This window comes from Littorina saxatilis, linkage group LG4 (genome assembly GCF_037325665.1).
Source record: "Littorina saxatilis isolate snail1 linkage group LG4, US_GU_Lsax_2.0, whole genome shotgun sequence".
In the NCBI taxonomy this organism is placed as follows: domain Eukaryota; kingdom Metazoa; phylum Mollusca; class Gastropoda; order Littorinimorpha; family Littorinidae; genus Littorina; species Littorina saxatilis.
The window spans coordinates 2,001,691-2,029,130 of record NC_090248.1 but is presented as its reverse complement, the minus strand read 5'-3'; the positions used below and the strand labels follow the sequence as shown (position 1 = coordinate 2,029,130).

Here is a 27,440-nt window from a genome sequence, read left to right as displayed (position 1 = left end):
ATACCCGTGTGACTTGGAATAATAGGCCGTGAAAAGTAGGATATGCGCCGAAATGGCTGCGATCTACTGGCCGATGTGAATGCGTGATGTATTGTGTAAAACAATTCCATCTCACACGGCATAAATAAATCCCTGCGCCTTGAATATGTGCGCGATATAAATTGCATAAAAATTTAAAAAAAAAATAGGATAAAAAAATAAAAATAAATAAAAAAATAAATCCCTGCGCTTAGAACTGTACCCACGGAATACGCGCGATATAAGTCTCATATTGATTGATTGATAAAATCTTCATTATGAATGCAAAGATGTTAACAAAATCGGCAAACCATAAAAGAACATAAAAAAAGGAAAGAGGTGCATTTAAAGGCTGTTGGGTACTGGCTCTCAAAATCCGTTCAGCAGAATGAGTTCTCATGTAACTGAAACTATTCTTAAAAGTTACTTGGTGATTTTAAAAGCTTGATAACACAAGTCCCATGATTTTAGACATGCTACAATGCCTTTAATCGAAGAAAGTTTGCTTTCTTGGCCGAGTCAATGCAGCTGGCTCGAAAATTACCTCCCTTGGACGCGTGACGTCTACAGCGGAATCGGCCGGGTGGAACGGCGCTCTCTTATGCCGTGCAATGGGCGCAATCGGGTAGTCTAGTCATGCCCTCAAGAATACTTCAAGGGTAGGTCAAGAGAAACTAAGGACTGGGTGCGAGGGTGACTTCTCCCAGGTTATAACATTTCAAACAATAAATAACGGAGTTCATGTTCTGTCCCCAGTTATTTCCGTACCGTACTTTCATTTCATTGTGTATGTTCGCGTGAATATCATTTCCTTTTGCGTGATTGTGGTAGAAAGTCAGCGTGTCGTCAGTCCAGTGTTTACGTCATTATAAACGTCACTCTTTAGTCGTCACTCATTCGTTTCGCCCTCAGCGGCTTCGTTCATTGTTCCTTTGTGTTTCCACAGTTTTTGTAAGTATTTATCCAGTGATTTTGATCCTTATTTTCTTGTAGACTAGTTACCACAGTTTGTGTAAGCTTTTAGTCATTGATTTGTGTACCTTATTCACGCCTATATTTCTTCTATCGATGCTCGTGATCGTTTGTTTGCGTGACAGTGACTGACCGTTGTCCTCTAACTGACCGTTGTCCTCTGTTTCCTTTTCAGTTTCACCGTATCATCACTCTGTATCAAGCATCATTAATAAAGTGTTGAGTTTCACTGTGATTTGTGACAGAGTGTTCGTTTGGTGACATTATCTGTTCTGAGACAGAATAGTGAGAAAAAAACTAGAGACATGTCAGAACACACCAGTAGATCGAAAGTTCCATCGCAGAGCATCCATTCCGTCAGCACATCATTGTCTTGCATTGCTGCTCGAACACGAGCCAGAGCCCGAGCAGCGCAAGTGAAGGCACAATATGCCCGGCGGAAATTGGAACTCTCGAAGAGACAGGCAGCCTTCGAAGAAGAGACGGCCATCACAGAGGCCAGAAATTGCAGAAAGAAGAAAGATTGGGAAGCGGAATTAACTTTACTCGAAGCAGAGGAAGATGCCGCTGCAGAGGAGGCAGAGGCTTCAGTCCTTGAGGCCTGGGAAGGTGGATCTACCCCAGCTCATTCTCCGCCTATGTCTCCACCCCCTTCCGTTGCTCCCTCTCAACGTTTGCCCACTTCCGCTGGTCCTAGTCCTTTGCCCTCTCATGCTAACTTCGACGCTCAGAGCAGAACACAGCAGTATGTGAACAGCCTTCCCAATGACACTGAATCTAAAGTGAGCAAGCATAGAGATGACTACACGTCGGATGACTTCACGTCAGTTCATTCATCGGCAAGGTTCATCAACAACAACAACAACAGCAACAACAGCAACAACAGCAATGCTAAATTTAACCGTAGCAGCAGCTACAACTGCAACCACCCGCATGAAGAGCTGTCCAAGTTTCTTTTGAAGAAAGATCTTCTGCTTAACCGCTTGTCAGTCTTCAACGAAGAACCAGGAGCCTTCCCAGCGTGGAAAATCTCGTTCAAGAGCGTCATGGTTGAGCTTGGAACGACGCCACAGGAAGAGCTTGATCTGCTTGTAAAATATCTCGGGCCAGAGTCAGGAAGGTATGCACGTAGCATGCAAAGTTCAAGCGCCGGCAACCCACGCAATGGTCTTCAGCTTCTCTGGGAACGACTAGAAGAAAGATTTGGTTCACCTGAACTGATCGAAGCACACCTCAAGGCTAAAATCCATGCTTTCCCTCCCGTCACCAAAGACAATAGAAAGTTGTTCGATCTGTGTGACCTCATGGACGAGATCTACGCTGCCAAGGAAAACCCAAGCCTTATGCTTTTGTTTTCAATTTATGACACGTCATCAGGGGCAAACTTGATCGTGGAGAAGCTTCCTCACTTCCTGAAGCAGAAATGGATCAGCGTGGCAGCAAACTACAAGAGTCAGCACAAGGTTGCCTTCCCACCCTTCTCCGTTCTGCTGAAGTTCGTGCGAGATATGAGCAAAATCTACAACGATCCTGCTTTTCAGCTGGATAATCCAGTCAAGAACAATCACCATGTTGACGTCCGGACTCGGATGTCGGGCATCATCGCTGATAACTCTGACGTCAGCAAAGTGTGTCCTATCCACAAGACACAGCATCAACTTCCAGTGTGCAAGAAATTTGCGTCGATGACTTTCGAAGAGAAAAGATCTCTACTGAAGGAGAAAAACCTCTGTTACAGGTGCCTTCTTCCTGACCATGCAGTCAAGCAATGTAAGGCCACTGTGAAATGTGAAAAGTGCGGCAAGGGTCACCTCACGGTGATGCATCGCATGTCAGCCTATGACCCTGCCAATCGAAGTCCTCCAGCTGACCAAAGTTCTTTCCCCTTCCGCTCATCGCATGGCGGGGAGAATACGTCAGTTAACGTGAACAATCGTTGTACTGCGCTGTGTGGCAGCATCGACGCCAGCAGGTCGTGTGGTAAAATTGTTCCAGTACGCATCTTTTCCCCCAGTCAACCGAGCAAATCGATGCAGGTCTATGCAGTGATAGACGACCAGAGCAACCGCTCACTGGCATCACCGGCTCTTCTAGATGGTCTTGGCGTCTCTTCTGATGAACTTGTGTACACACTGACGTCCTGCTCTGGTTCCTACAGCATGAGTGGACGCAGAGTTTCAGGTCTGTGTGTGCAGTCTCTCGATGCCCAAACCACGCTGAATCTGCCTTCTCTCATTGAGTGTGACAAGATCCCTGAAGAGCGCTCAGAAATCCCCACCCCTGAGGTCGCTCAGTGTCACGCCCACTTGCAGAGGCTTGCAGCGGTCATCCCCCCGAGCGATGCGCGATTGCCTATCGGAATCCTTATAGGGAGAGATTTGCCTGAGGCACACCATGTGCTCGACCAGATCATAGGCCCGCCTTCGTCCCCTTTCGCCCTACGCCTCCGTCTCGGCTGGGTGATCATTGGCGATGTATGTCTGCAGCACAAATCGACATCAGTCAATACCAAGAAGACCAGCGTCGACCAAGGTCACGACTCTGTCTTTGAGCCTTGTCGCAATCACATCAAGCTGTGTGAAGTCGATGAAATAGCCCCTGACCTCTTCAAGAGAACCTCGGAAGATGAAACAGTGGCCATGTCCATCGAAGACAAACGGTTCCTGTCCGTCATGGACAACCACTTTCAAAAGAACAGTCAAGGCAGATGGTCTGCTCCCCTTCCCCTGAAGTCAGAAGATCCTGTCCCCAGCAATCGAGCTCAGGCACTGAACCGTGCACATGGCCTTCATGCATCAATGGAAAAAGACCCAGTCAAGAGAGAACTCATGTTCAAATTCATGAACAAGATTTTTGGGTCTGGGTCTGCAGAAAGAGCGCCTTCTGAGAAACAAGAGAGCCGTTGCTGGTACTTGCCCTTTTTCGGCGTTTATAACCCAAAGAAACCGGGTAAGATTCGTGGAGTTTTTGACTCCTCTGCCACCTTCCAGGGTCTTTCGCTGAACAAGATGATGCTGACAGGGCCAGATTTGACAAACAGCTTGCTTGGAATCCTCCTGAGGTTTCGCAGCGACGCCTACGCAATCACAGCAGACATAGAACAAATGTTCTATCAGTTCTTCGTGGATGAAGATCACAGGGACTATTTGAGATTCTTTTGGTACGAAAACAACGACTTCAACAACCCCCTTGTTGAGTTCCGCATGTGCGTACATGTCTTCGGGAACAGCCCCTCTCCAGCAGTGGCTTCTTACGGTTTGAGAAAGACGGTGGCCACTAGCGATGATGACGTCAAACATTACGTCAACCGTGACTTCTATGTCGATGATGGCGTCAAATCTCTACCAACGAAGGAACTAGCAGCAAGTCTGCTGACTCGCACGCAAGCTGATCTCAAAGAAAAAGGCAACATTCGGCTCCACAAGATCGCCTCAAACGACAGAGATGTCTTGAAAGCATTTCCAACTGATGATCTTTGCGAAGAGTTGAAAAACGTTGACTTATCAGACACCTCAGTTCAGCTACCTGTGCACAGCTGTCTTGGTCTTCCCTGGGACTTAGAAAATGATTCTTTCTCTGTGAATCTGAAGCTCGAAAGCACGCCATTCACGCGCCGTGGTATCCTGTCGACGCTGAATAGCATCTATGACCCCCTAGGCTTCCTAGCACCAGCGACAATCTCAGGCAAGATTCTTCTCCGTGAACTATCTCCCAACGGCAAAGCATGGGACGAACCCCTCTCGCCTTCAGATCGCGTACTGTGGGAGCAATGGAAGCAGTCTTTGGAGCCCCTTCAAAGAGTCCAAGTCCCTCGAATGTACGTGCCCACGTCCCTGAGCACAACGAAAGATGCTGAATTTCATGTGTTCTGTGACGCGTCTGAAAAAGCCATCGCCGCCGTGATATATGTGAGAGTGCCTAGCGCCCCTGACTCTAGTCTTGGCTTCGTCATTGGAAAAGCCAAAGTAGCGCCGTCCACTTGCCACACCATACCCCGTCTTGAGCTGTGCAGCGCAGTTCTGGCAGTGGAACTGTGGCAGCTGGTTTCACAGCAGCTGGACATTGCTGCAAAACCGCACTTCTACACCGACAGCAAAGTGGTGTTGGGTTACATCGGCAACGAAACCCGCCGGTTTTACACTTTTGTGGCTAACAGAGTGCAACGTATCAGGACCGTGTCAGATCCCTCCCAATGGACACACGTTCCTACTGGCTCGAACCCTGCTGACCTAGCAACCAGGCAGGCTAACGAAGACTTCCGTCAAAAGGTGGAAGCTTGGCTTCATGGCCCTACTCTCTTCCTGCAAGACTCCTGTCTTGAGACCTTTCCACTCATCTCACCTGAGGTCGACAGCGAAATTAGACCTAGTGTGAAGAAAACCGAAGTCACAGACACTTCTCTCCAACTGTCACCTCTGTCTGCTCGTTTCGAGAAATTCTCAAGTTGGGAGTCGTTAGTGCGCTCGTTGAGTCTACTGAAGCACATTGGCCAGAGTGTCCACTCTCAGTCAAACACCTGCAACGGATGGCATTGTTGTTCCGAGCACCGTAGTGTCGACAGTGTGACGGCCACAGAGCGATTCATCATCAAGACCGTACAGCGTGAAGCTTTCGCCACAGAAGTACACTGTCTTCTTAGTGGAGAGCGCCTCCCCAAGTCAAGCCCCATCCGAACCCTGTCCCCTTTCATGGACAACGATGGCTTGCTCAGAGTCGGTGGACGACTCCAGGAAGCGACAGAGACGCTAGATTTGCCGTGTATCCATCCCCTCATTCTCCCAAAGTCTCATCACGTGTCCGTCCTCTTAGTGCGGCATTTTCACGACAAGGTCAAACATCAAGGTCGCCACTTCACAGAAGGAGCGCTACGTTCAGGCGGATTTTGGATTGTCGGGGCAAAGCGGCTAGTGGCTTCTATCATCAACCTTTGCGTTACGTGCCGACGGCTGCGCGGGCACCCGTTACATCAGCGCATGGGCAACCTACCGGCGGACAGAGTCACCCCATCTCCTCCTTTCTCCTATGTCGGCGTTGACACATTCGGCCCATGGTCCGTATCAACACGCACGACAAGAGGCGGATCTGCAAACGCCAAACGTTGGGCCATTCTGTTCACATGCTTGGCAACGCGCGCCATTCATCTCGAGGTGGTCGAGGACATGTCCAGCTCCTCCTTCATCAATGCGTTGCGTCGTTTCATCGCCTTGCGGGGACCAGTCATAGAGCTACGTAGTGACAGAGGAACGAACTTTGTAGGTGCAGCAGGCGAACTTCAACTGGACACTCTTTTCCAAGAAAATACCCCAGTTACACAGTATCTCAGCAAGTCTAGAATCAAATGGAAGTTCAACCCGCCCCACGCCTCTCACATGGGTGGCTCCTGGGAACGTATCATCGGTGTTGTCCGCAGAGTCCTAGACGCCCTGCTGCTGGATGCTAAGCAAAAGACCCTTACACACGAAGTACTGTGTACCTTTATGGCTGAAGTGTGTACCATAGTTAACTCCAGACCCATCGTACCCATATCCCATGATCCAGACTCGCCTCTGATTTTGACACCGGCGATACTTCTAAAGATCTACAAAGCATGGGCAAGAACACTTTCCTTTCGACTCCACTGACATGAAACAAACGTACCAAGCACAGTGGAAACATGTCCAAGTACTATCCAATTTGTTTTGGAGTCACTGGAAACAAGAATACTTGCAAAATTTGCAACAGAGAAGAAAGTGGGATTCTGTCAAAGATGCGGTCAAAGAAGGTGACGTTGTTCTGTTGAAGAAAAGTGAAGAACACAGACTGTACTGGCCAGTAGGCATAGTGACACGCACTTTTCCAAGCAAGAGTGATGATCTAGTACGAACAGTGGAAATTCGTCTGGTAACAAAGGAAGGACCGGTGCTATATATTCGTCCAGTAACAGAAATTATCCCACTGCTGTGACCTTGTCCCTTCAACTGTAACGCAGATGTTTGCAGAATCTGACATTCTCTTTCAGAACCCTGGATTTTTATGTCTTTTTTGAATTCTCAAAATGTGCAAGTTTGTTCGCGGATAGTTTGGAAATTACCACTCCATTATATTTAGAACATTTTGTATTTTTGGATAGTTGGTCGAGTGTTCCATTTTCCTGTACTATTTTGGAGAGTTTGTCGAGAGATATTTTTAATTTTACATGTTAGTGTTAGTGAAAGTTTTTAACTTTCAGGCAGGGAGTGTTCTGTCCCCAGTTATTTCCGTACCGTACTTTCATTTCATTGTGTATGTTGGCGTGAATATCATTTCCTTTTGCGTGATTGTGGTAGAAAGTCAGCGTGTCGTCAGTCCAGTGTTTACGTCATTATAAACGTCACTCTTTAGTCGTCACTCATTCGTTTCGCCCTCAGCGGCTTCGTTCATTGTTCCTTTGTGTTTCCACAGTTTTTGTAAGTATTTATCCAGTGATTTTGATCCTTATTTTCTTGTAGTTACCACAGTTTGTGTAAGCTTTTAGTCATTGATTTGTGTATCTTATTCACGCCTATATTTCTTCTATCGATGCTCGTGATCGTTTGTTTGCGTGACAGTCTAACTGACCGTTGTCCTCTGTTTCCTTTTCAGTTTCACCGTAGCATTATCAAGCATCATTAATAAAGTGTTGAGTTTCACTGTGATTTGTGACAGAGTGTTCGTTTGGTGACATTATCTGTTCTGAGACAGAATAGTTCATAACATGTATTCTGCTCCCTTCCTGCTTTTTCAGGTGTAATTCCCACTTGAACCCTGTTTTTGTTCAACTTATTGGCAGATATATTGTCACGCGCCGAGGGAAACAAACACACACACACACACACGCACGCACGCACGCACGCACGCACACACGCAAACACACACACACATACACACACAGCCACCCACAAACACACATACACAAACTGATGTGACACACACACACACACACACACACATACACAAACTGATGTCACATACACACACACACATACACACAAACACGTGTACACACACACACACACACACACACACACGTGTAATCAAACACACACACACACGCACGTATAGACAATCACAGAGATTAGATTCATGTATTCTGTCCCCGCCCCCTCTCGCCACATAATTTACAAAATACAACAAGAGGTTTGATGAGCACAGTAGATCAACTTTAAACGTACACAATTATATTTTTAGCATTCTTACCTTTCAATTCTCGTTGATGCATTAATGATGCCAGAAAATGTAACCGGACGCATTTGGAACGCCAAAGCAATCAAATACATTGCGCGGTACTGTAAGGTTCTCATTCTTGCAAGGTAACATGCAGATAGCTGGATTTGTTGAGAGCCTTTTAATCATAGCTTCCTTCAGATACAAGCATGGCTGCGGAGAGGAAGTGTCTTAATGACGCAACCCAACACAACAACTAATAAACAACTAATACAATCTACATCTCCCTTCTCAATGGAGATGTAACAAAACAAAGCAATACTAAAACAAAAGTAGCATGAAACTCTCAACTCAAACATAAAGTTATTAATTTCTGCTCTTCATACAAGGTATAATAAAATATTAAAACTAAGAAAACAAGTAAATTGTCAACTGTCTCTTTCCTTTCTTCCTGAATGAAAGAAAATAACTAAACGGTTCTGAGAAAAACAAAGAAAACAAGTAAATTGTCAATTGTTTTTTTTTTCTTTTCTTCCTGAACGATTTTGATTTTGCAATGACTTGACACTGTCTTGATTGTGTGTTTGTGTGTTGGAATACAGATTGTGACTGCATTGTTGCCAACATCGGTCAGTGTCAATGTGATCAAGTGTCAAAATATTTTGGATTTGGCTTCACAACTCTTCCACAGCGCGTCACCGTGGGTTGTGTGAGAGTATCCTCGAACTGGACCTTGGGCTGACTGGGTACTGAAGGTGGCATCAGATCAGGGCTGGCTGGCAATGCTGGTGGCGCAGGATGTGGAGGTGACAGAGATTTGGAAGAGAGGGTTGTGGGTGACACGGGGCGAAGTGGGGTGGTAGAGATTCTCCTGGGCACTTGTGGCATGGGAGGGGTTGGGTTAGTTGCTGTGGGATGAACAGTAACTGAGTGACGAAGAGTTGCCTGTGGCAGAGGACATGAGTCTAGCTGCCTCTGTTCACTGTTCGAAGCGCTGTCGTTAGAGATGGTCCACTGCGGTCTGGGTTCACGGACAGGCAGGAGATGTTGTCTGTTGCGGACATAGTCTGCGCCGTCGGATGTGACGACATACGACCGAGGGCTGCCGCGGGCGGACTTCACAACAGCAAGCTTCTGAAATCCTTTTTTAGTTTGCATGCGCACCACTTCACTGGGTCTCAGTGGTCTTTGGTCTTTTGCTGACTTGTCGTGATGACATTTCTGCTGCTGACGGGCAGATTTTAACTGCTTTGAGACGGAGGTGGTGTTCAAGGGCTTGGGTCTCAAGAGCTTTGTTGAGGTTGGCAGGGTGGTGCGGGTGCGTCGGGATAGTAGGCGCTGTGCCGGTGACCCCATGGCGTCTCTTGGGGTGTTGCGCAAGTTCAGAAGACCTAGCATCATGTCGGAACCGTCTTTCTTGCTTTTGTTTAGCAACTGCTTGGCCTGTTTGACAGCGTTTTCAGCCAGGCCATTGGACTTTGGGTAGTAAGGGCTGCTGGTGGTGTGTACGAAGTTCCATTCTTTTGCGAATTGTTCAAATTCATGACTGACGAACTGACTGCCATTGTCGGTCATGAGTTTTTCTGGGATGCCGTGAGTCGCGAAGAGGCGTTTCATTTTGCCAATGACTGAGCGTGAAGTGCTGTCAGGCAAAGAATCCATTTCAAACCATCCAGAGTACGAGTCAACGACAACTAGGTACTGGTGGTTGTTCTAGTCAAACAGGTCGGCAGCAACGGTTGACCATGGAAGCTCAGGAACAGGATGGTTGATGAGAGGTTGTTTCTGCAGGTGGGCTTTGTTGCTGTTACAGGCGGAGCATTGTGAGACAGCGTGCTCAATGTCTTGGCGCATTCTTGGCCAGAAGACGGTGTCACTAGCGAGTTTTCTGGTGCGCTCAACTCCCATGTGGCCTTTGTGTAGGACAGCAACATATGTTGACCGTAGCGTTGGCGGAATCACTGCCCGCTGTCCTTTCAGGATGATGTCGCTTTCAATCACCAGTTCGTCGCGGAAAGAAAAGTAAGGTTTGAGCTCAGGCGGCACACTACGCTCGTGTGCAGGCCAACCTTCTGTGATGAACTTTGCTAGTTTCTGCATGGTCGCGTCAGCCAGTGTTTCTTGTTGCAACTCCGTCATTCTGGACGGCGAGATGGATAGCACGGTCATGACGTCATGCTCAAATTCTGCTCCTTCGGCCGGTCCTTCAGGGTGAGCTCTGGATAGCGTGTCAGCCAAGAACAGTTCTTTTCCCTTCTTGTAGACGAACTGCAGGTGGTATCGCTGCAACTGCAGGAGCATTCTCTGTAGACGAGCTGGGGCATCATTCAGAGGCTTCTTTACGATGCTGATCAGAGGCTTGTGGTCAGTCTCTATGGTCACTTGCCGACCGTAGATAAAATCATGGAATTTCTTGCAAGCAAAGACTGCAGCCAGGAGCTCCTTTTCAATCTGTGCGTATCTGGTTTCGGCATCTGAAAGAGCTCGTGAAGCGAAAGCAACAGGGGACTCGTTCTGGAGACATGCTGCACCAAGTCCGCTTTTGGAAGCATCCACAGACAAAACCACAGGCTTTGCAGGGTCAAAGAATTTCAGCACTGGAGGATTCGCAAGGTCATCTTTCAGTCGGTCAAACGCCTGCTGGTGCATTTCAGTCCAGTTCCACACAACGTCATTGTGCAGAAGTTCGCGCAATATGGATGTCTTCTCGCTGTAGTCCTTGATGAACTTGCTCAAATAGTTCGTCATGCCGAGGAAACGTTGAAGCGCAGCTTGGTTCTCCGGTGGCGGCATGTTCCGGATAGCATCAGTTTTTTCAGTGTCAGGCTTCAGACCATCCTCGGTGAATCTGTGTCCAACAAAAGACACGCTCTTTGCTCGAAACTTGCATTTGCTGAGGTTCAACTTCAGTCCGATCTGACGCGCTCTTTCCAGAATCTTTCTCAGGTTTGCATCATGTTCCTCCACGGTTGAGCCCCAAATCAGAATATCGTCGACAATGATTGCGCATGGGTAGCCCTCAAACAGTCTTTCCATAGCCTGCTGAAAGACTTCTGAGGCTGTGTTGATGCCAAAAGGCATGCGAAGGAACCTGTACCTCCCAAAGGGAGTGCTGAATGTGGTTCGCAGTGAGGAATGTTTGTCCATCCGGATTTGCCAAAATCCAGCCTTTGCGTCTAGGGTTGAGAAGACTTTTGCGTTGCCGATGCGTGATGCTACGTCGTCTGCTGTACGCATGGGATAGTGTGGTCGTAGAAGAGATTTATTGAGGTCTCTGGGATCCAAGCAAATTCGGACGTCACCATTTTTTTTCTTTGTGGCAATCATTTGCGAAACCCATTCTGTGGGCTCAGTTTCGCGCACTATGACCCCTTTCATGATCATGTTTTCCAGCTCTTCTTTGACCTTCGTCTCCATGGCCTGAGGAATCTTGCGTGCTGGTTTGACTACAGGAGCGACGGTGGGGTCTACTCTCATGACGTACTTGGGTGGAAGTGTCCCTAGCTTGTCGTCATCAAACAGGTCCCGAAACTCTGAAGTAATCTCTGCATGAAGCTGAGTTTCGTCCTCGTTCTTGAGCTCGTACACCGATTTGTCAAGCTCAATGAGCTGTAGGCGGAGGGCATCATTTAAACCAAGGATGGGGGTGGCCAGTCGATCAATGACTTGAAACGTGATCATCTGCATCGTATCGCCGATCCTGCAGTGAAGATCAACGGTGCCCAGAGTGGAGAAACGATCGCCACCATAAGCCACAAGGTTCACCGCTTTTGACTTGTTGATCTTCTCAGTCGCTTTCACTTTCTGAAAATGTGACAGCGGAAGGACATTGCACTTTGCTCCGGTGTCAATTTTCAGTCTAATGTTGCGTGCATTTATGGTTGCTGTGCAGTGTATTTCATTCTGATGCTGTGTCTGCATGACGGCATGGACCTCCCAATCTTCAGTAGCATCTTCTTCGTCATCAACAACATTCACGTTCTGACTTGCTTGTCGCCTTTGAGTCCGACTTGACTTACATACTTGCGCAAAGTGGTTCATCTTGGAAGAGGCAGAGCACTTTTTTCCAAGTGCGGGGCAAAGTTCTTTATTTCGTGCATGGCTGCGGCCGCAGTACAAACATGGCCTTGAGTTGTTCTGCGATGATTGAGCTTTGTGAGTGACAGCATTCAGCTCATGGCTCTGTGACATCTGCGTGCTGTGTTTCTCTGCACTGTCGTGGATGTGGCACATCTGGACTGCCTTGTGAAGTGTCAAGTCTTTCTCTTTCAACAGCTGTTTTCTCAGAGAGTCTGATCTCAATCCACAGACAATTCTATTACGAATGAGAGAGTCCTTCAAAGCTGCGAATTCACAGGTGTCAGCCATGATCTTCAGTGATGTGATGAAGCTCTGTACAGGCTCGGATTCTCCTTGAAATCTGGTGTTGAACCTGTGTCGTTCAATTATGACATTAGTCAATGGATCACAAAGTTCGCGGAACTTCGCTTTCAGCACTGCCACACTCTCTGGATTCTCGGCAGCCTGACTGACGTCACCATCGTTATTCTTCACCTCAGGCGCATAGGTGAAGGTCTTTGCTTTTTCAATAGCTTCTCTCCCTGCAAGTATGTATGATCTAGTGCGATCGTTTGTATTGCCATGCGCTGCCTCGATATAGATGTCAAATTCAGTTTGAAAATGTCTCCAGTTTTCAGCAACGTTGCCGTCAAATGATAGTGGGTCCGGCTTTCGTAAGTATTCCATGACTCGGATTCAGATCTAAATCTTAACCACTGCGCCACACACTTGACTTCAAATGTTCTGTCAGCGACGTGTCCACTCCCACACAGCTTGCGTATGTGTCGGGGACGGAAATAACGAATTGAACGAACAGCGCGTCGATTCGATTGTTTCAGTTCTTTGCAAAGATTCTACCTACTTGGTTGAAAATGAGCTGCACGATGTGGAGTTCGTGGATTCTGGTCACTTCTGACACCATGTAAGGTTCTCATTCTTGCAAGGTAACATGCAGATAGCTGGATTTGTTGAGAGCCTTTTAATCATAGCTTCCTTCAGATACAAGCATGGCTGCGGAGAGGAAGTGTCTTAATGACGCAACCCAACACAACAACTAATAAACAACTAATACAATCTACAGGTACATTGGCGCTTAATTTCATAACGAGCCGTATGACTGAGTCATTTGTTATTCGGTGATAGTTTCGCACATATCTATCTCCTGTATTTGAAAATCTGTTCACCTTACGTAATTTTCAAAGGCTTTATATGTATATATACACATTTCTTTGATAAACGATACGAAACCGTGCAGGTGAAAAATTGGTAATGACTGACGTAGGATTTACGTTGTGGATTTCACGTTGAGGGCACGTTGGCGATCAATCAAACCCCAACGTTGTGTGTTTACGTTGAAACTACGTTGTAGGAACGTTTGTTGTATCAAACTAACTTTTGTTTTTAAATCACGTGAAAATCACGTGAGTATACCGGGAACGTTGTTCGAACACCAGAAAATCACAATAATACAACGTCGATTTTACGTTGCTTTTAAAGGTGGAATCCACGTGAAATTTACGTTATGTACCAACGTGTAAAAAACAAAAAAACACAACTGTAACGCAACGTTGCTTTCACGTTGTGTTTTTTGGTTGGATCCACGTAAATTTCACGTAATCTTCGCAACATTTGTAAGACACCAAAATGCAACGTGAAATTCACGTAAAATTTACGTTGTATTACAACGTCGAAAGAACACCAAAATCTCACAATGACACAACGTTGGTTTTACGTTGCGTTTTTTGGTTGGCTCAACGTAAAGTTCACGTAAAGTTCGCAACGTTGCTAATGACACAAAAAATTAACATTTTCGCAACGTCGTATTTACGTTGTGTGTTTATTGGGGGAAACTGACAAGAAGTGTTAACAGAATGGAATGATTTGCACGGAACTATACAACCGCGCATTAATCGATCGCCTGCGCAGGTTGACTGGTTGAGTGATTCGGATTCGATCAAACTTTCGCACAAAAACTCCTGTTTTCTTTGAATAACTGAAGAAAGGAGGAATAAAGAGATTACACACCTCGTCTCAGTGATTATTAAAAATAATGGTATCAGTTCGCGGTCATGAAAAAGCTCGCTGAAGCTCGCATTTTTCATGATCCTCCAACTTCGACCATTATTTTTAATAATCACTGAGACTCGGCATGTAACCTCTACATATTTACCCCACAAATATTTTATTGTATAAAATAGGCATTTCCGCGAGTAATTGCTGTACTTATTGTGAGAACGAAATTGATTATATTGAACTTTTTTTTTAACTTTTGCTCGAAAATTATGTCCATTTGGAAATGCGTCGAGGATAAAGTGAATTGTAAATATAATATGATTATTAATATTACCGTAAAGGAAGTTTTTTTTGGCGTATTTGAAAATTCACAAAGTTCCAAGGCACTAATAAGTTATGTGAATTATTTGAATGTGATAGCCAAAATGTGTGTTGGTATTTATAGATATGGTTCCCCTCTGGATATTGTATGCATTTTTGAGAGGGAATTGTTATATAGAAAAGTTGTTTAAGGGGGCAGGGTCACCCAAAATCCGGTACCAAAATTACAAAAAAATTGTATCTCAGGTTCTATTGGGTATTTTTACTTCAAATTTGGCCAAGACCTACAGGAAGGGTTCTAAAATAAATCTGTACAGTCTAATTGGTGATATAACTTTGCTTTTTTAGTAAAAATGTATAATAAACATATATTTTATATTGTGCGAAAATAAAAAAAAGCCATAATTGTCAGAAACATAGTGGCTTTGGATTTATATCAGCATGTCTGATTTTTTTCATGACTGCTTTTGACTGTCTTGCCTGTGGCTGGTACCAAAATCGTATTTGTACTCATCAGAACTGTTATCATAACGCATGGGCCAAATTTTCGAAAAAATATTAGTACAATAATAAAAGACAAATACCTGTATTTTCTCTGTTTACTTTCAATCTGCTTGATTTTGGTACCGGCCATGGATACCACACCAAAGAATAAGTGTGCAAAATTTCAAGACAATTGGTAAACATGTAATAAAGTTATGAGAAACAGAGTGTGTCTGATGCGCGATTTTTGATGAAAGTTTCGTGTGCAGATTTTTTTATGTAATTTTGTGTTGTGTTGACACACACACATACCTTTTTTGAAAGCACATATCTCACGAATGCCTTTGTGTAGGGAAAAATATAAACAGTGTCTGAAAGAGGAGAAATCAAACTTTAAAATAAGCCTAAACACTTTTGTGTTTGCCAAAAAAACGATCTTTTTCAAATTCTGGGTGACCCTGCCCCCTTAAAATACATTTAGATATAGTAATGTTAATGGTATAGGTATATTTAAAGTAGAAACACTACTATAAAAAGCAGAAAAAAAGATCAATGAAGAAGGATGCTCCCCACCAACAACAACAACAAAAGAACAAAAACATAAACTAAATTTGTAATGACCAATCTTAAAGGTACTGAACTTGTCAAATCCAGGTGCACGGAGCCCCTGGGGCTTTTAGTCATACCTCAAGCAGCTATCCGTTAGAAGAACTACCAAGTTTCATTGACTTGCACCCAAAGAGTCAAGAACTGCGATTTTTTTACGAATTAATTTCGTACTCGGACCCGGCTGGTCTTGACCTATTTTTGGATCTAAATTTAGATCAGGTAGATCACCACATCAGGTACAAAAAGACATTACATGGGACAAAAGTGGTAAGAGGATGTCAGAAAAATGAACACAATAAATAAAAATAATTACAACAACAAAATGAAAACAAGTCGCGTAAGGCGAAAATACAATATTTAGTCAAGTAGCTGTCGAACTCACAGAATGAAACTGAACGCAATGCCATTGTTCAGCAAGACCGTATACTCGTAGCATCCGAGTCGTCAGTCCACCGGTCATGGCAAAGGCAGTGAAATTGACAAGAAGAGCAGGGTAGTAGTTGCGCTAAGAAGGATAGCACGCTTTTCTGTACCTCTCTTTGTTTTAACTTTCTGAGCGTGTTTTTAATCCAAACATATCATATCTATATGTTTTTGGAATCAGGAACCGACAAGGAATAAGATGAAAGTGTTTTTAAATTGATTTGGACAATTTAATTTTGATAATAATTTTTATATATTTAATTTTCAGAGCTTGTTTTTAATCGGAATATAACATATTTATATGTTGTTGGAATCAGCAAATGATGGAGAATAAGATAAACGTAAATTTGGATCGTTTTATAAATTTTTATTTTTTTTTACAATTTTCAGATTTTTAATGACCAAAGTCATTAATGAATTTTTAAGCCACCAAGCTGAAATGCAATACCGAAGTCCGGGCTTCGTCGAAGATTACTTGACCAAAATTTCAACCAATTTGGTTGAAAAATGAGGGCGTGACAGTGCCGCCTCAACTTTCACGAAAAGCCGGATATGACGTCATCAAAGACATTTATCAAAAAAATGAAAAAAACGTTCGGGGATTTCATACCCAGGAACTCTCATGTCAAATTTCATAAAGATCGGTCCAGTAGTTTAGTCTGAATCGCTCTACACACACACACACACACACACACGCACGCACACACGCACGCACATACACCACGACCCTCGTTTCGATTCATAACTCATAACTCATAACTCATAACATTTTATTGATCCAACAAAGGAAATTAATTTAGTCATCAGCACATATAGGTCATTAATTAATAACTATAAAAGAATAAAAGAAGAAAATTCATAAAACCCATGATATAAAAATACCCTTTTTTCTTGCACACCTGACACACCGACACACCAATACACATGCATACATGCCTACATACATACCCACATACATACCTACATACATACCTACATACATACATACATACATACATACATACATACATACATACATACATACATACATTCCATGTTAAAGTGTAGTTAAGAACATCACAGTAATTATATCATTGTTTGGATTAACAGATAAGTTTTTATGTAAATGATGATAACAACAATCCATAATTAACGCTATTGCACTACCAAGGAAGAGACCAACCAAACACATAAAAACCAATAACAGTAATCATCATCATCGATGTTAAAATATTTAGTCAAAACTTGACTAAATATAAAAAGAAAACAAAACACACACACACACACACACACACACACACACACACACACACACACACACACACACGCACACACACGCGCACACACACACACACACACACGCACACACATACACACACAGACACACAGACACACAGACACACAGACACACACATTCATAGGGATAATAAGGAATGGAAAAATAAATACAATAAATAAAACAATAAATAGGTCGTTCTACAAAGCTGTGTACCACTAGAGGGTCATGACTTTAGAGTAATCTTGCTTCTCAACTGTTATAAAGATATCAGCTGACTGCAAATTGATCAAAGAGATAACGATAATAAAATCAAGGAGATCGTCTGGTTAATTAGTGTTTTTTTTATGGAAGAAAACACCGAAAATGGCGTTTTTATGTACACCCAGCACAATCAAAAGATTACTCGGACTGAAATTTGCCGAGTTTTACTGACACTTTATTGTGTGCAGATGTGGACGAGTGTGAGTCCAACCCCTGTCCCAGTGGGGAGGGTTGTGAGGACACGGTCAGTGGATACAATTGTTGTCCGCCTGGATACTCGGGGACAAATTGCAGCGGTAAGCATGACACCTCTTGTGATTTGAACGGAGCCCGTGATTTTACATTGTCTGGTGTGACTATAGTTTCGTATACTATCATGAGAAGAAAATCGATAGGTGCGTTTCTGTGTAAAGTGTTGCTGTGTGGTTATGTTCAATGAAATTTAAACAAAAACTTCCATGCTACAACATCCACACACACAATGGGATAATAGAATACAAACTTGGGGCCCACGCGTTAAAGATAGTATATCTAAAGCGCCATTTTGGAAAGTTTTCTGTCGATTTGGACATTAACAAATTCAAGGGACATTTGCTGTACTATGATTTAGAAACACCTGCAATGATTTGCTCAAAACTTCTCCAAAACTATGCCAAATAATTAAATGAATTTTAATCAGCGAGCGGTTTCCTTTGCCCAGCTCTCCTGTCATGAGTCCGGACTTCATATTGCATCAAGTCATCATAGATACCCATTCGTCAAAGCAGATTAAGACCGTTGGATTGAGGAAGTCAAATCTACAATCTAGCTTACGCATGCTAAAACGCTTCGTATAACAGAATCAAACACAATAACCGTTGGAGAATATCACGGTCTGATATGACTACCAAACACAGCATTCAGATTTGAATAAGAGAACACTCAAACACTAATTCTAAGACCTTCCTCGGGTGTGTTGCCATCTATTCAACTCCCCAAACGAATTCTGTAGCTCTCGTCTCAATTTCAAATCTGTATCTCTATGAATAGCGTGAAATACTCAGTGTCGAACAGTAGGAAAAAATTACTACTCGCGCATAAGACGTCACAATGAGAATTGCAGTCTGGGATTCCTACTCAAAACACAGCCGTATTCAATTTGAGCAACTCAGCGCTCAAACGTTTATTAAGGTATTCCTGGTGCGCTGTCACATAAATACAACCCCCAACCTGAACAGTATAGCTTTAATGGCAATGAGATACAGTTTTCTCGTTAGATATAATCACTTTAACTTTGAAATAAAACTAAAACTGAAAAAATGTTTTATTGGGAAAGAACAATGAAATCTCTATACTTTATATTCTTTTTACATTTAGTCAAGTTTTGACTAAATGTTTTTACGTAGAGGGGGGAATCGAGACGAGGGTCGTGGTGTATGTGTGTGTGTCTGTGTGTGTGTAGAGCGATTCAGAGTAAACTACTGGACTGATCTTTATGACATTTTTCATGAGAGTTTCTGGGTATGATATCCCCAGACGTGTTTTTCATTTTTTCGATAAATGTCTTTGATGACGTCATATCCAGCATTTTGTAAAAGTTGAGGTGGCACTGTCACACCCTCATTTTTCAATACAATTGATTGAAATTTTGGCCAAGCAATCTTCGACAAAGGTCGGACTTTGGTATTGCATTTCAGCTTGGAGACTTAAAAATTAATTAATGACTTTGGTCATTAAAAATCTGAAAATTGTAATTGAAATGATTTTTTTATAAAACGATCCAAAATTACGTTAATCGTATTTTTCATTATTTTCTGATTCCAAAAACATATAAATATGTTATATTCGGATTAGAAAACAAGCTCTAAAAATTAAAAATATAAAAATTATGATTAAAATTAAATTTCCGAAATCGATTAAAAACCAATTTCATCTTATTCCTTGTCGGTTCCTGATTCCAAAAACATATAGATATGATATGTTTGGATTAAAAACACGTTCAGAGAGTTAAAAAGAATAGATATATAGAAAAGCGTGCTATCCTCCTCAGCGCAACCGCTACCGCGCTTTTCTGGATTGTTAATTTCACTGCCTTTGTCACGAGCGGTGGACATACGAAGCTACGAGTGTACGGTCTTGCGGAAAAAATGCAATGCGTTCAGTTTCATTCTGTGAGTTCGACTGAGCTTGACTAAATGTTGTATTTTCGCCTTACGCGACATGTTTGTTCAGTTACCCCACAGGTGAGTTACCCCAGTGTAGATGTTTCTCTGCTTTGAAATGCAAACAGCAACAGCCAAAAACAACGGGTTTTGCAGTCATTTTTGTTTTGTAGTTCATCCAACGAAAAACCCACATTTCAGAAACTGAATACTAAGTTATGCTCAAAACTCCATACATGATTAACAACATTTGAAAAGTGTGTGTGTGTGTGTGTGTGTGTGTGTGTGTGTGTGTGTGTGTGTGTGTGAGTGCGTAAGTGCGTGCGTGCGTGCGTGCGTGTGTGTGTGTGTGCGTGTGTGTGTGTGTGCGCGCGCACGTGCGTGCGTGTGTGCGTGCGTGCGTGTGTGTGTCTGTGCGGGCGTGCGTGCGTGCGTGCGTGCGTGCGTGTGTGTGTGTGTGTGTGTGTGTGTGTGTGTGTGTGTGCGCGCGCACACTTGCTCGGATAGTCGCACATGTGTGCATTTAATTAAGTGTGTATCAGAAAACTGTTGCTGGAATAAAAATAATAAAAACATATTAAAAAAAATAAACCGATGGATATGTTTAATTTTGAAACGATCGAACAATCCCTTCCTTGATTTGAGAAGTCAAGTGGTTGTTATAGCTAGTGAAAGATGCTCCTAATGTACCAATTGCCCCGTAAACAAAAGTTATGTTGCTTGCACTTCTGAACTAATTTGGGGGGCAGAAATATATTATTTTTAAAGAGAAATTCCTCAGTTTGTGTGTCAGCAGTCTTCGTTTTTACATTTAGTCAAGTTTTGACAAAATTTTTTAACGAGACGAGGGTCGTGGTGTATGTGTGTCTGTCTGTGTGTGTGTGTGTGTGTGTGTGTGTGTGTGTGTGTGTGTGCGTGCGTGCGTGTGTGTGTGTGTGTGTGTGTGTGTGTGTGTGCGTGCGTGTGTGTAGAGTGATTCAGAGAAAACTACTAGACCGATCTTCATGAAACTTGACATGAGAGATCCTGAGTATTGTATCTCCAGCCTATTTTTTCATTTTTTTGATAAATGTCTTTGATGACGTCATATCCGGCTTTTCGTGAAAGTTGAGGCGGCACTGTCACGCTCTCATTTTTCAACCAAATTGGTTGAAATTTTGGTCAAGTAATCTTCGACAAAGCCCGGACTTCGGTATTGCATTTCAGCTTGGAGGCTTGAAAAATAATTGATGAGTTTGCTCATTAAAGTTGTCATTAAAATCGATTTTTCGCGAACAGATTTAAAATTGATTGCATCGTATTCTTCATCCCATTCTGAATCTAAAAATATAATACATATGTCATGTTTACTCTTAAAATGTGATCACAATTAACGAAAATAGATTAATTAGTCTTACGATTAAAATTTAAGAAATCGATCCAAAAATGATTTCATCTTATTCTTTATCATTTCCTGATTCCAAAAACATATAGATATGATAGGATGTATTCAAAACAAGCTCAGAAAGTTAACAAGAATACAGAAAAGCGCGCTTTCCTGCTTAGCACAATACGTTACCGCGCAATGGCGTGTTCATTTCACTGCGTTTTGCACGTGGGAGGTGAGCGATTTCCTTCTCGCGGGGATTGACGAAGCTGTGCTGTCTTGGTGACAAAAATACAGTGCGTTCAGTTTCATTCCGTGAGTTCGACAGCTTGACTAAATGTAGTAATTTCGCCTTACGCGACTTGTTAATGTTGTTATTGCTGCTGTTTTTATGTGGTTTTCGTTTGGGTGCCGATTGTATGATTACATTTTAGACTGAAGAGTCCCTCTGTTGAACACTAATACTTATTATGTTTGCTGCTCCCATGGGGTCGCCTTCACGCGGCGGGAGTGTTTATACTAAGCTTCCCCACTCCTTTACTTCTCTTCTTTTGTCTACCTGACTGGATCCATCACCTTTATTTCACTTACCAAAAGTCTTCTTTTCCACATCCTTATTTCTCTGCACCCCGCATGTCGTAAGAGGCGACTGACGGATTCTGTTTCTCTTTATACCCTTGTTAAGTGGTTCTTGTATAGAATATAGTCAATGTTTGTAAAGATTTTAGTCAAGCAGTATGTAAGAAATGTTTAGTCCTTTGTACTGGAAACTTGCATTCTCACAGTAAGGTCATATATTGTACTACGTTGCAAGCCCCTGGAGCAATTTTTTGATTAGTGCTTTTGTGAACAAGAAACACTTAACAAGTGGCTCTATCCCATCTCCCCCCTTTCCCTCGTCGCGATATAACCTTCGTGGTTGAAAACGACGTTAAACACCAAATAAAGAAAGAAAGAAATTATGTTTGCTACTTTTGCTAGTAGAACTACACACTATATCGCACTGTGTTAAAAACAGGCTATAAAAGCTGTGTTCAAAAGTGGAACACTTCAGTTCAGGGTGTATTTTGTCTGTGAATGCGGATGATCAGAAAGCTGGCTGAAAGCGACATGTACAGCTAACGCAGACTGTGCAAAGAACCAGACGGGGTGCTTTTCCGGACACTGCTTGTGCAAGGATGGCTACTTCTTCTCACACTCACAGGCCGCGTGTGTACAAAGTGAGTTGTGTCGGTGTGGCTGTCTGTATATCTGTCTGTCTCTATCCCTCTCTGTTTTTGTCTGTCGGACAGTTTCTGTCTCTGTCTCTCTCTCGTATTGTATCACCTCGAGGATTAGAAAAAAGACAGAAACTTTGCTAAAAACCTGCATGGCATATAATTTATTTCAAAACACAGCCAAACACAATCACGCACGCACGCACGCACGCACACACGCACGCACGCACGCACGCACATTAAACACACACACAGACACACACGCACACACACACACACACAAGCACGCACGCACGCACGCACACACACACACACGCACGCACACACACAAAAAACACACACACACACAAACACACACACACACACACACACATTTAAACACACACACATCCAAACACACACATCCAAACATACACACACACACACACACACACACACACACACACACACACACACACACACACACACACACACACGCGCGCGCGCGCGAACACGCATACAAATTCACACACAAACGCTCACACACAAACCCACGTGAAGTTACGACTTTATCCATTTTCAATAAGCATATCGTCTCGTCCTCAAACCCGTCTTTTGTCACAGCTTGCGATCGGCCAGACACCAACTATCTTCACTATAAAGACACAGATCTGACTGGTAATATCCGGAACACAATGTCAATGTCTACTCCGGACAGCACCATCTGTGCTGCACAGTGCAGCAGTGACCCGCAGTGCATAACCTTCGTCATCTTTCAAGACGGGTGCTACACGAAGAGCTTCACGGGGCAAGGTCCGGAAGGTTCCTGGCAAGCGAAGATTGGCGCCCAGATGTATCAAAAGACGTGCGAGTGACAACATCAATTATACTGATCTGGTCTTCTTGTCCCAGCTGTATCAAAAGACGTGCGAGTGACAACATCAATTATACTGATCTGGTCTTCTTGTCCCAGCTGTATCAAAAGACGTGCGAGTGACAACATCAATTATACTGATCTGGTCTTCTTGTCCCAGCTGTATCAAAAGACGTGCGAGTGACAACATCAATTATACTGATCTGGTCTTCTCGTCACAGCTGTATCAAAAGACGTGCGAGTGACAACATCAATTATACTGATCTGGTCTTCTTGTCCCAGCTGTATCAAAAGACGTGCGAGTGACAACATCAATTATACTGATCTGGTCTTCTCGTCACAGCTGTATCAAAAGACGTGCGAGTGACAACATCAATTGTACTGATCTGGTCTTCTTGTCCCAGCTGCACCTCACAGTTCCTAGAACTAAACTCAAATCAAAGGTCCTTCAAATTTCAAGTCCCAGCATTCTACACAATACCGGTCATAAACAAGTACACAAATACATTTAGCTGTAGATCTTTGTGATGCAGCCAGTTATATTAAAACCAAGTATATGGCCAGAAAGATAATGCATTCCCCTACCGTATGAAATAAAGAGTTTCCTTTTTCATAAATTAGTGTTTATGCAGTGTACCGGAGACCAAGGACACCCCCAAATCAAATTTGCAAAAGCAAACTTGCAGACACTAAAATACACACACAAATCAAAATAAGCAAGAGTGACCCCGCTTTGATCTCAAATTGACGAACAACTCATTTTCTACCCATACACATTTATGTGGTTCAGCTGTTGTGCCTAGCAGTTTTGTTTTGCCATTTTGAAGAAGACAGGTGTATATGTCGTGCCGAATTCACGGAATTGCCGAATTCGCGGAATCGGCAACATGTTTGCCCATTTCGCGTAATCGGCAAAACGCTGCCCATTACGTGAAATCGGCAGCGTTTTGCCGAAAATGCGGAAAGGCCTCTAAAATTTGCCCATTTCGCAAAAGCGACAGCCAGTCTGTTACTTTTTGTGTCACCAGAACATTGCATTAACATTGTTTTACCTCCCTACTATGTTTTGTATGGTCTATGTTAGTCTGTGTCGAGCATGACTCCGGAAATGCACGAAAACTACATTTTTTGCAATAACTTGCCATAACTGATCGATTATTGCAATATCTATCCATTCGAGTATCTCGTTGTCTAAGTGTGATGATATCTCAGGCATTTGAGAACTTTAAAACCAAAAAGTGGCTGCCGATTTCTCAAAATGGGCAAATTTTAGACGCCTTTACGCGTTTTCGGCAAAACGCTGCCGATTTCGCGTAATGGGCAGCGTTTTGCCGATTACGCGAAATGGGCAAAAATGTTGCCGATTCCGCGAAGTCGGCAATTCCGTGAATTCGGCACGACATATATATATTTAGCGAGCTACTGCTTATTTGCCACAGGATTATGGTTTGTAATGTACTATGTATATTCTTTTTTGTATGCGCTTACCACCTTCATCTTTTATATGTACCTACCGTTCTTTCCTCCCACCTCCACCCTCTTCCTCCTGCTAGCTTTTTCTTATTCTTTCTGATTTGCTTTAACTATGCTTTTCATCTAGATAGTTCCACAATTTTTTTAGTAATGCTTGTCCGACATCATATTTGTGTTATTTTACTACTACGTAGGGCGCGTAATATAAGCGTTCGCTTGAGTTCGTGTCCCTATTGTTTATCGTTGTATTATTGTATCATGTTTGATTTAATAAAACATTGTTTAAACCAAGACAGGTGTCCGATCCGTCTCGTCAGAAGCCGTAAAAGGCCTGTAACAGTTTTATCGTCATTTCTTGTGGGCTATATGGGGAAATGTGACCGCGAAACAACAATTACAAAAAACAGGTCTTCCAACATCAAAACTCAGTCCAGCGCAGCAGACTAAACTGGCACGCTTACTATCGCTGTGAGTGACGTGCCTGCAATACAATGAGCCATTACAAAACTACAGGGTGTTTACCTACATAGCCCACAAGAAATGACGCCACGCCAAAACAAGCCTTTTACGGCTTCTGAAGAGGATGACACCTGTCTTCTTCACAATGGCAAAACAACACTGCTAGGCACAACAGCTGAAATAAATGTGTATGGGTAGAACATTTTTAATTTCGTGCCGCAGACGTAACATCACACGCAATGGATTGTAACCCTAAGCAGCGTTCTTTTAGGCCATTATACTGCGGACTTTGGGTCATCTGCGCATTGGAACGGTGTGCACGTGTATGTTTCGTTGTTTCGACACGGGGAACCCAGTCACATAACTAAATAATTCCAACTTTCTGGATGGAATTTTCAATGCGGTAGAGACAAAAAATACTCCATTGTCCAGAAAAAACCATCAGGAAGTCTGATATATGCGTAACGTCACACACGGCTGAATCACACATTTCGGGGTAAACGCCACTTAAACTTTTGACAGTGCGGGTGTTTTAAGTTATTTTAAGTGCATCTCAACAAGTTGTTGCCAGTAAACAATACTGAAGTATCTTTATTTGTTACACAATTTTGGTTGAAGGAATACGAATCATCGGGGCTACCAAGAAGTCGCAAAATTTCAGGCGGATAATTCGTCGGACACACGTCAAAACTCGTGAAAGTCAGTGTACATACCGGTACACTTGATCAAGATCTGGATCCATACAAATTCAGAGATTCGAAGGCTATGTGAAAATTCCTGCTCAGGTTGATTATGGTCCGTTTTATTTGCACCTTAAATTGAGTAAACATCATTAAATGTGATGGAATCTCTTCACTTTGATTCAGAACTTGACAGAGTTGACTCCCCTGTCCTGCTCAGTGTGTCCAAGTGGAGTCATCGGTCACACATTCCTACATGCTTTCAATGAAATTCAAGGTCCCATTGGTTTAAGGGTCGTTACTGTTGACAATTTGGAGTTTTGATAAGCTTTGTTCTAAATTCAATCACACAAAAGAGAGAAGAGCACGCCACTCTACTTTCACGGTTCTTGATTTCAACCCCTGTCACGTTACAACGTGTGCCATACCAACACACACAGACCAATCATTCTGAATCAAACACAGTTGGACAGCAAAAGGAACATAAATTCTGCTCATCATCTTTGATTCAAGATTGTTTCATTGATACACATTAGGGTCAAAAGTAACACTGTGTGTACTATCTTTTGCGAGATAGCATACATATCACTGATAATCGTCATGAGCTCTAGTTAAAGTGGGGCGATTCTGAGCAAACATAATCATCCTCCTCCTCATCCTCCTCCTCATCCTCCTCCTCATCCTCATCATCATCATCATTTTTTTCATTTCATTTTTCATTTTCATTACTTTATTGTCCCATCGCTGGGAAATTCGGGTCGCTTCCTCCCAGTGGAAAGCTAGCAGCAACGGAGTCGCGCTACCCAGGTGTCTGCGTGTTTAGGTGTATTCAGCCACCTGCACTTATGGCAGAATGACCAAGGTCTTTTACGTGCCATTGTGATGACACGGGGGTGGGACATGGCTTCCGTCTCTGGGTCTGCACATAAAGTTGACCCGTGTCCGTCCCGGCCCGAATTCGAACCTGCGACCTTCCGATCACAAGTCCAGTGCTCTACCAACTGAGCTACCGGGCCCCCATCAGCATCATCATCATCATCATCATCATCATCATCATCATCATCATCATCATCATCATCATCATCATCATCATCGTTCGTCGTTGTTGTCGTCGTTGACTTTGTCGTTGTTGTAATTGTTGTCGTTGTGGGAACATTTATTGCGCACGCGAAAGTTATCCGTCATGGAGGGGTTGTCAGATATGCTGTTACCAAACCTGACTGTGTTTTTCTTGAAGAAACTGAAGAAACATTTGCTGTCAAATCTCAAAGCAAAAGCAGTGTAACATTTGAGTTTTTAGTTCTATTGGAAATGAGCTTTTTTATTTTTTTTATTAAACTGTTCTAAACTATTCAATTGACAAAGGAACAAACATGATAAAGCGATTGCTGCTTTATCCTTGATGTTTTCCCCCCAGGGCACATTAAGGCGATGTGAGGCACTACAATCGCCACTTGGAGAATACATGGAATAACTTAGTTTTCTGGGTAGTTATTGGAGTGACTTATGAAAAGAAATAAAAAAATATGTGAATACTAGGACATAGACTGCCGTTGCTATGGAAACTGGCTTAAACAGCGCCATATTGGATTTCTAGGAGACGGTTTTACAGCAACATCATACATCGGAAATGCTTAATATTTGGCACAAAGATACACATGACTTTTATCTAC

The 27,440-nt window shown here is 43.1% G+C and overlaps 3 protein-coding genes across 3 annotated transcripts in view; 2 read left to right on the top strand and 1 right to left on the bottom strand.

Annotated features, from left to right (window-relative positions):
• LOC138963773 (intraflagellar transport protein 122 homolog) overlaps nt 1-27,440 on the top strand; it is a 336,636-nt gene that overhangs the window by 206,245 nt on the left and 102,951 nt on the right. The gene's annotated exons all lie outside the window — the stretch shown is intronic.
• LOC138963723 (uncharacterized) lies at nt 1,296-7,738 on the top strand. Its single transcript, XM_070335571.1, has 2 exons — nt 1,296-6,452; nt 7,733-7,738. The coding sequence occupies exons 1-2, from the start codon at nt 1,296-1,298 to the stop codon at nt 7,736-7,738; spliced, it is 5,163 nt and encodes a 1,720-aa protein (XP_070191672.1).
• Nucleotides 8,797-9,768, bottom strand: LOC138963722 (uncharacterized). Its single transcript, XM_070335570.1, has one exon. The coding sequence runs from the start codon at nt 9,766-9,768 to the stop codon at nt 8,797-8,799; it is 972 nt and encodes a 323-aa protein (XP_070191671.1).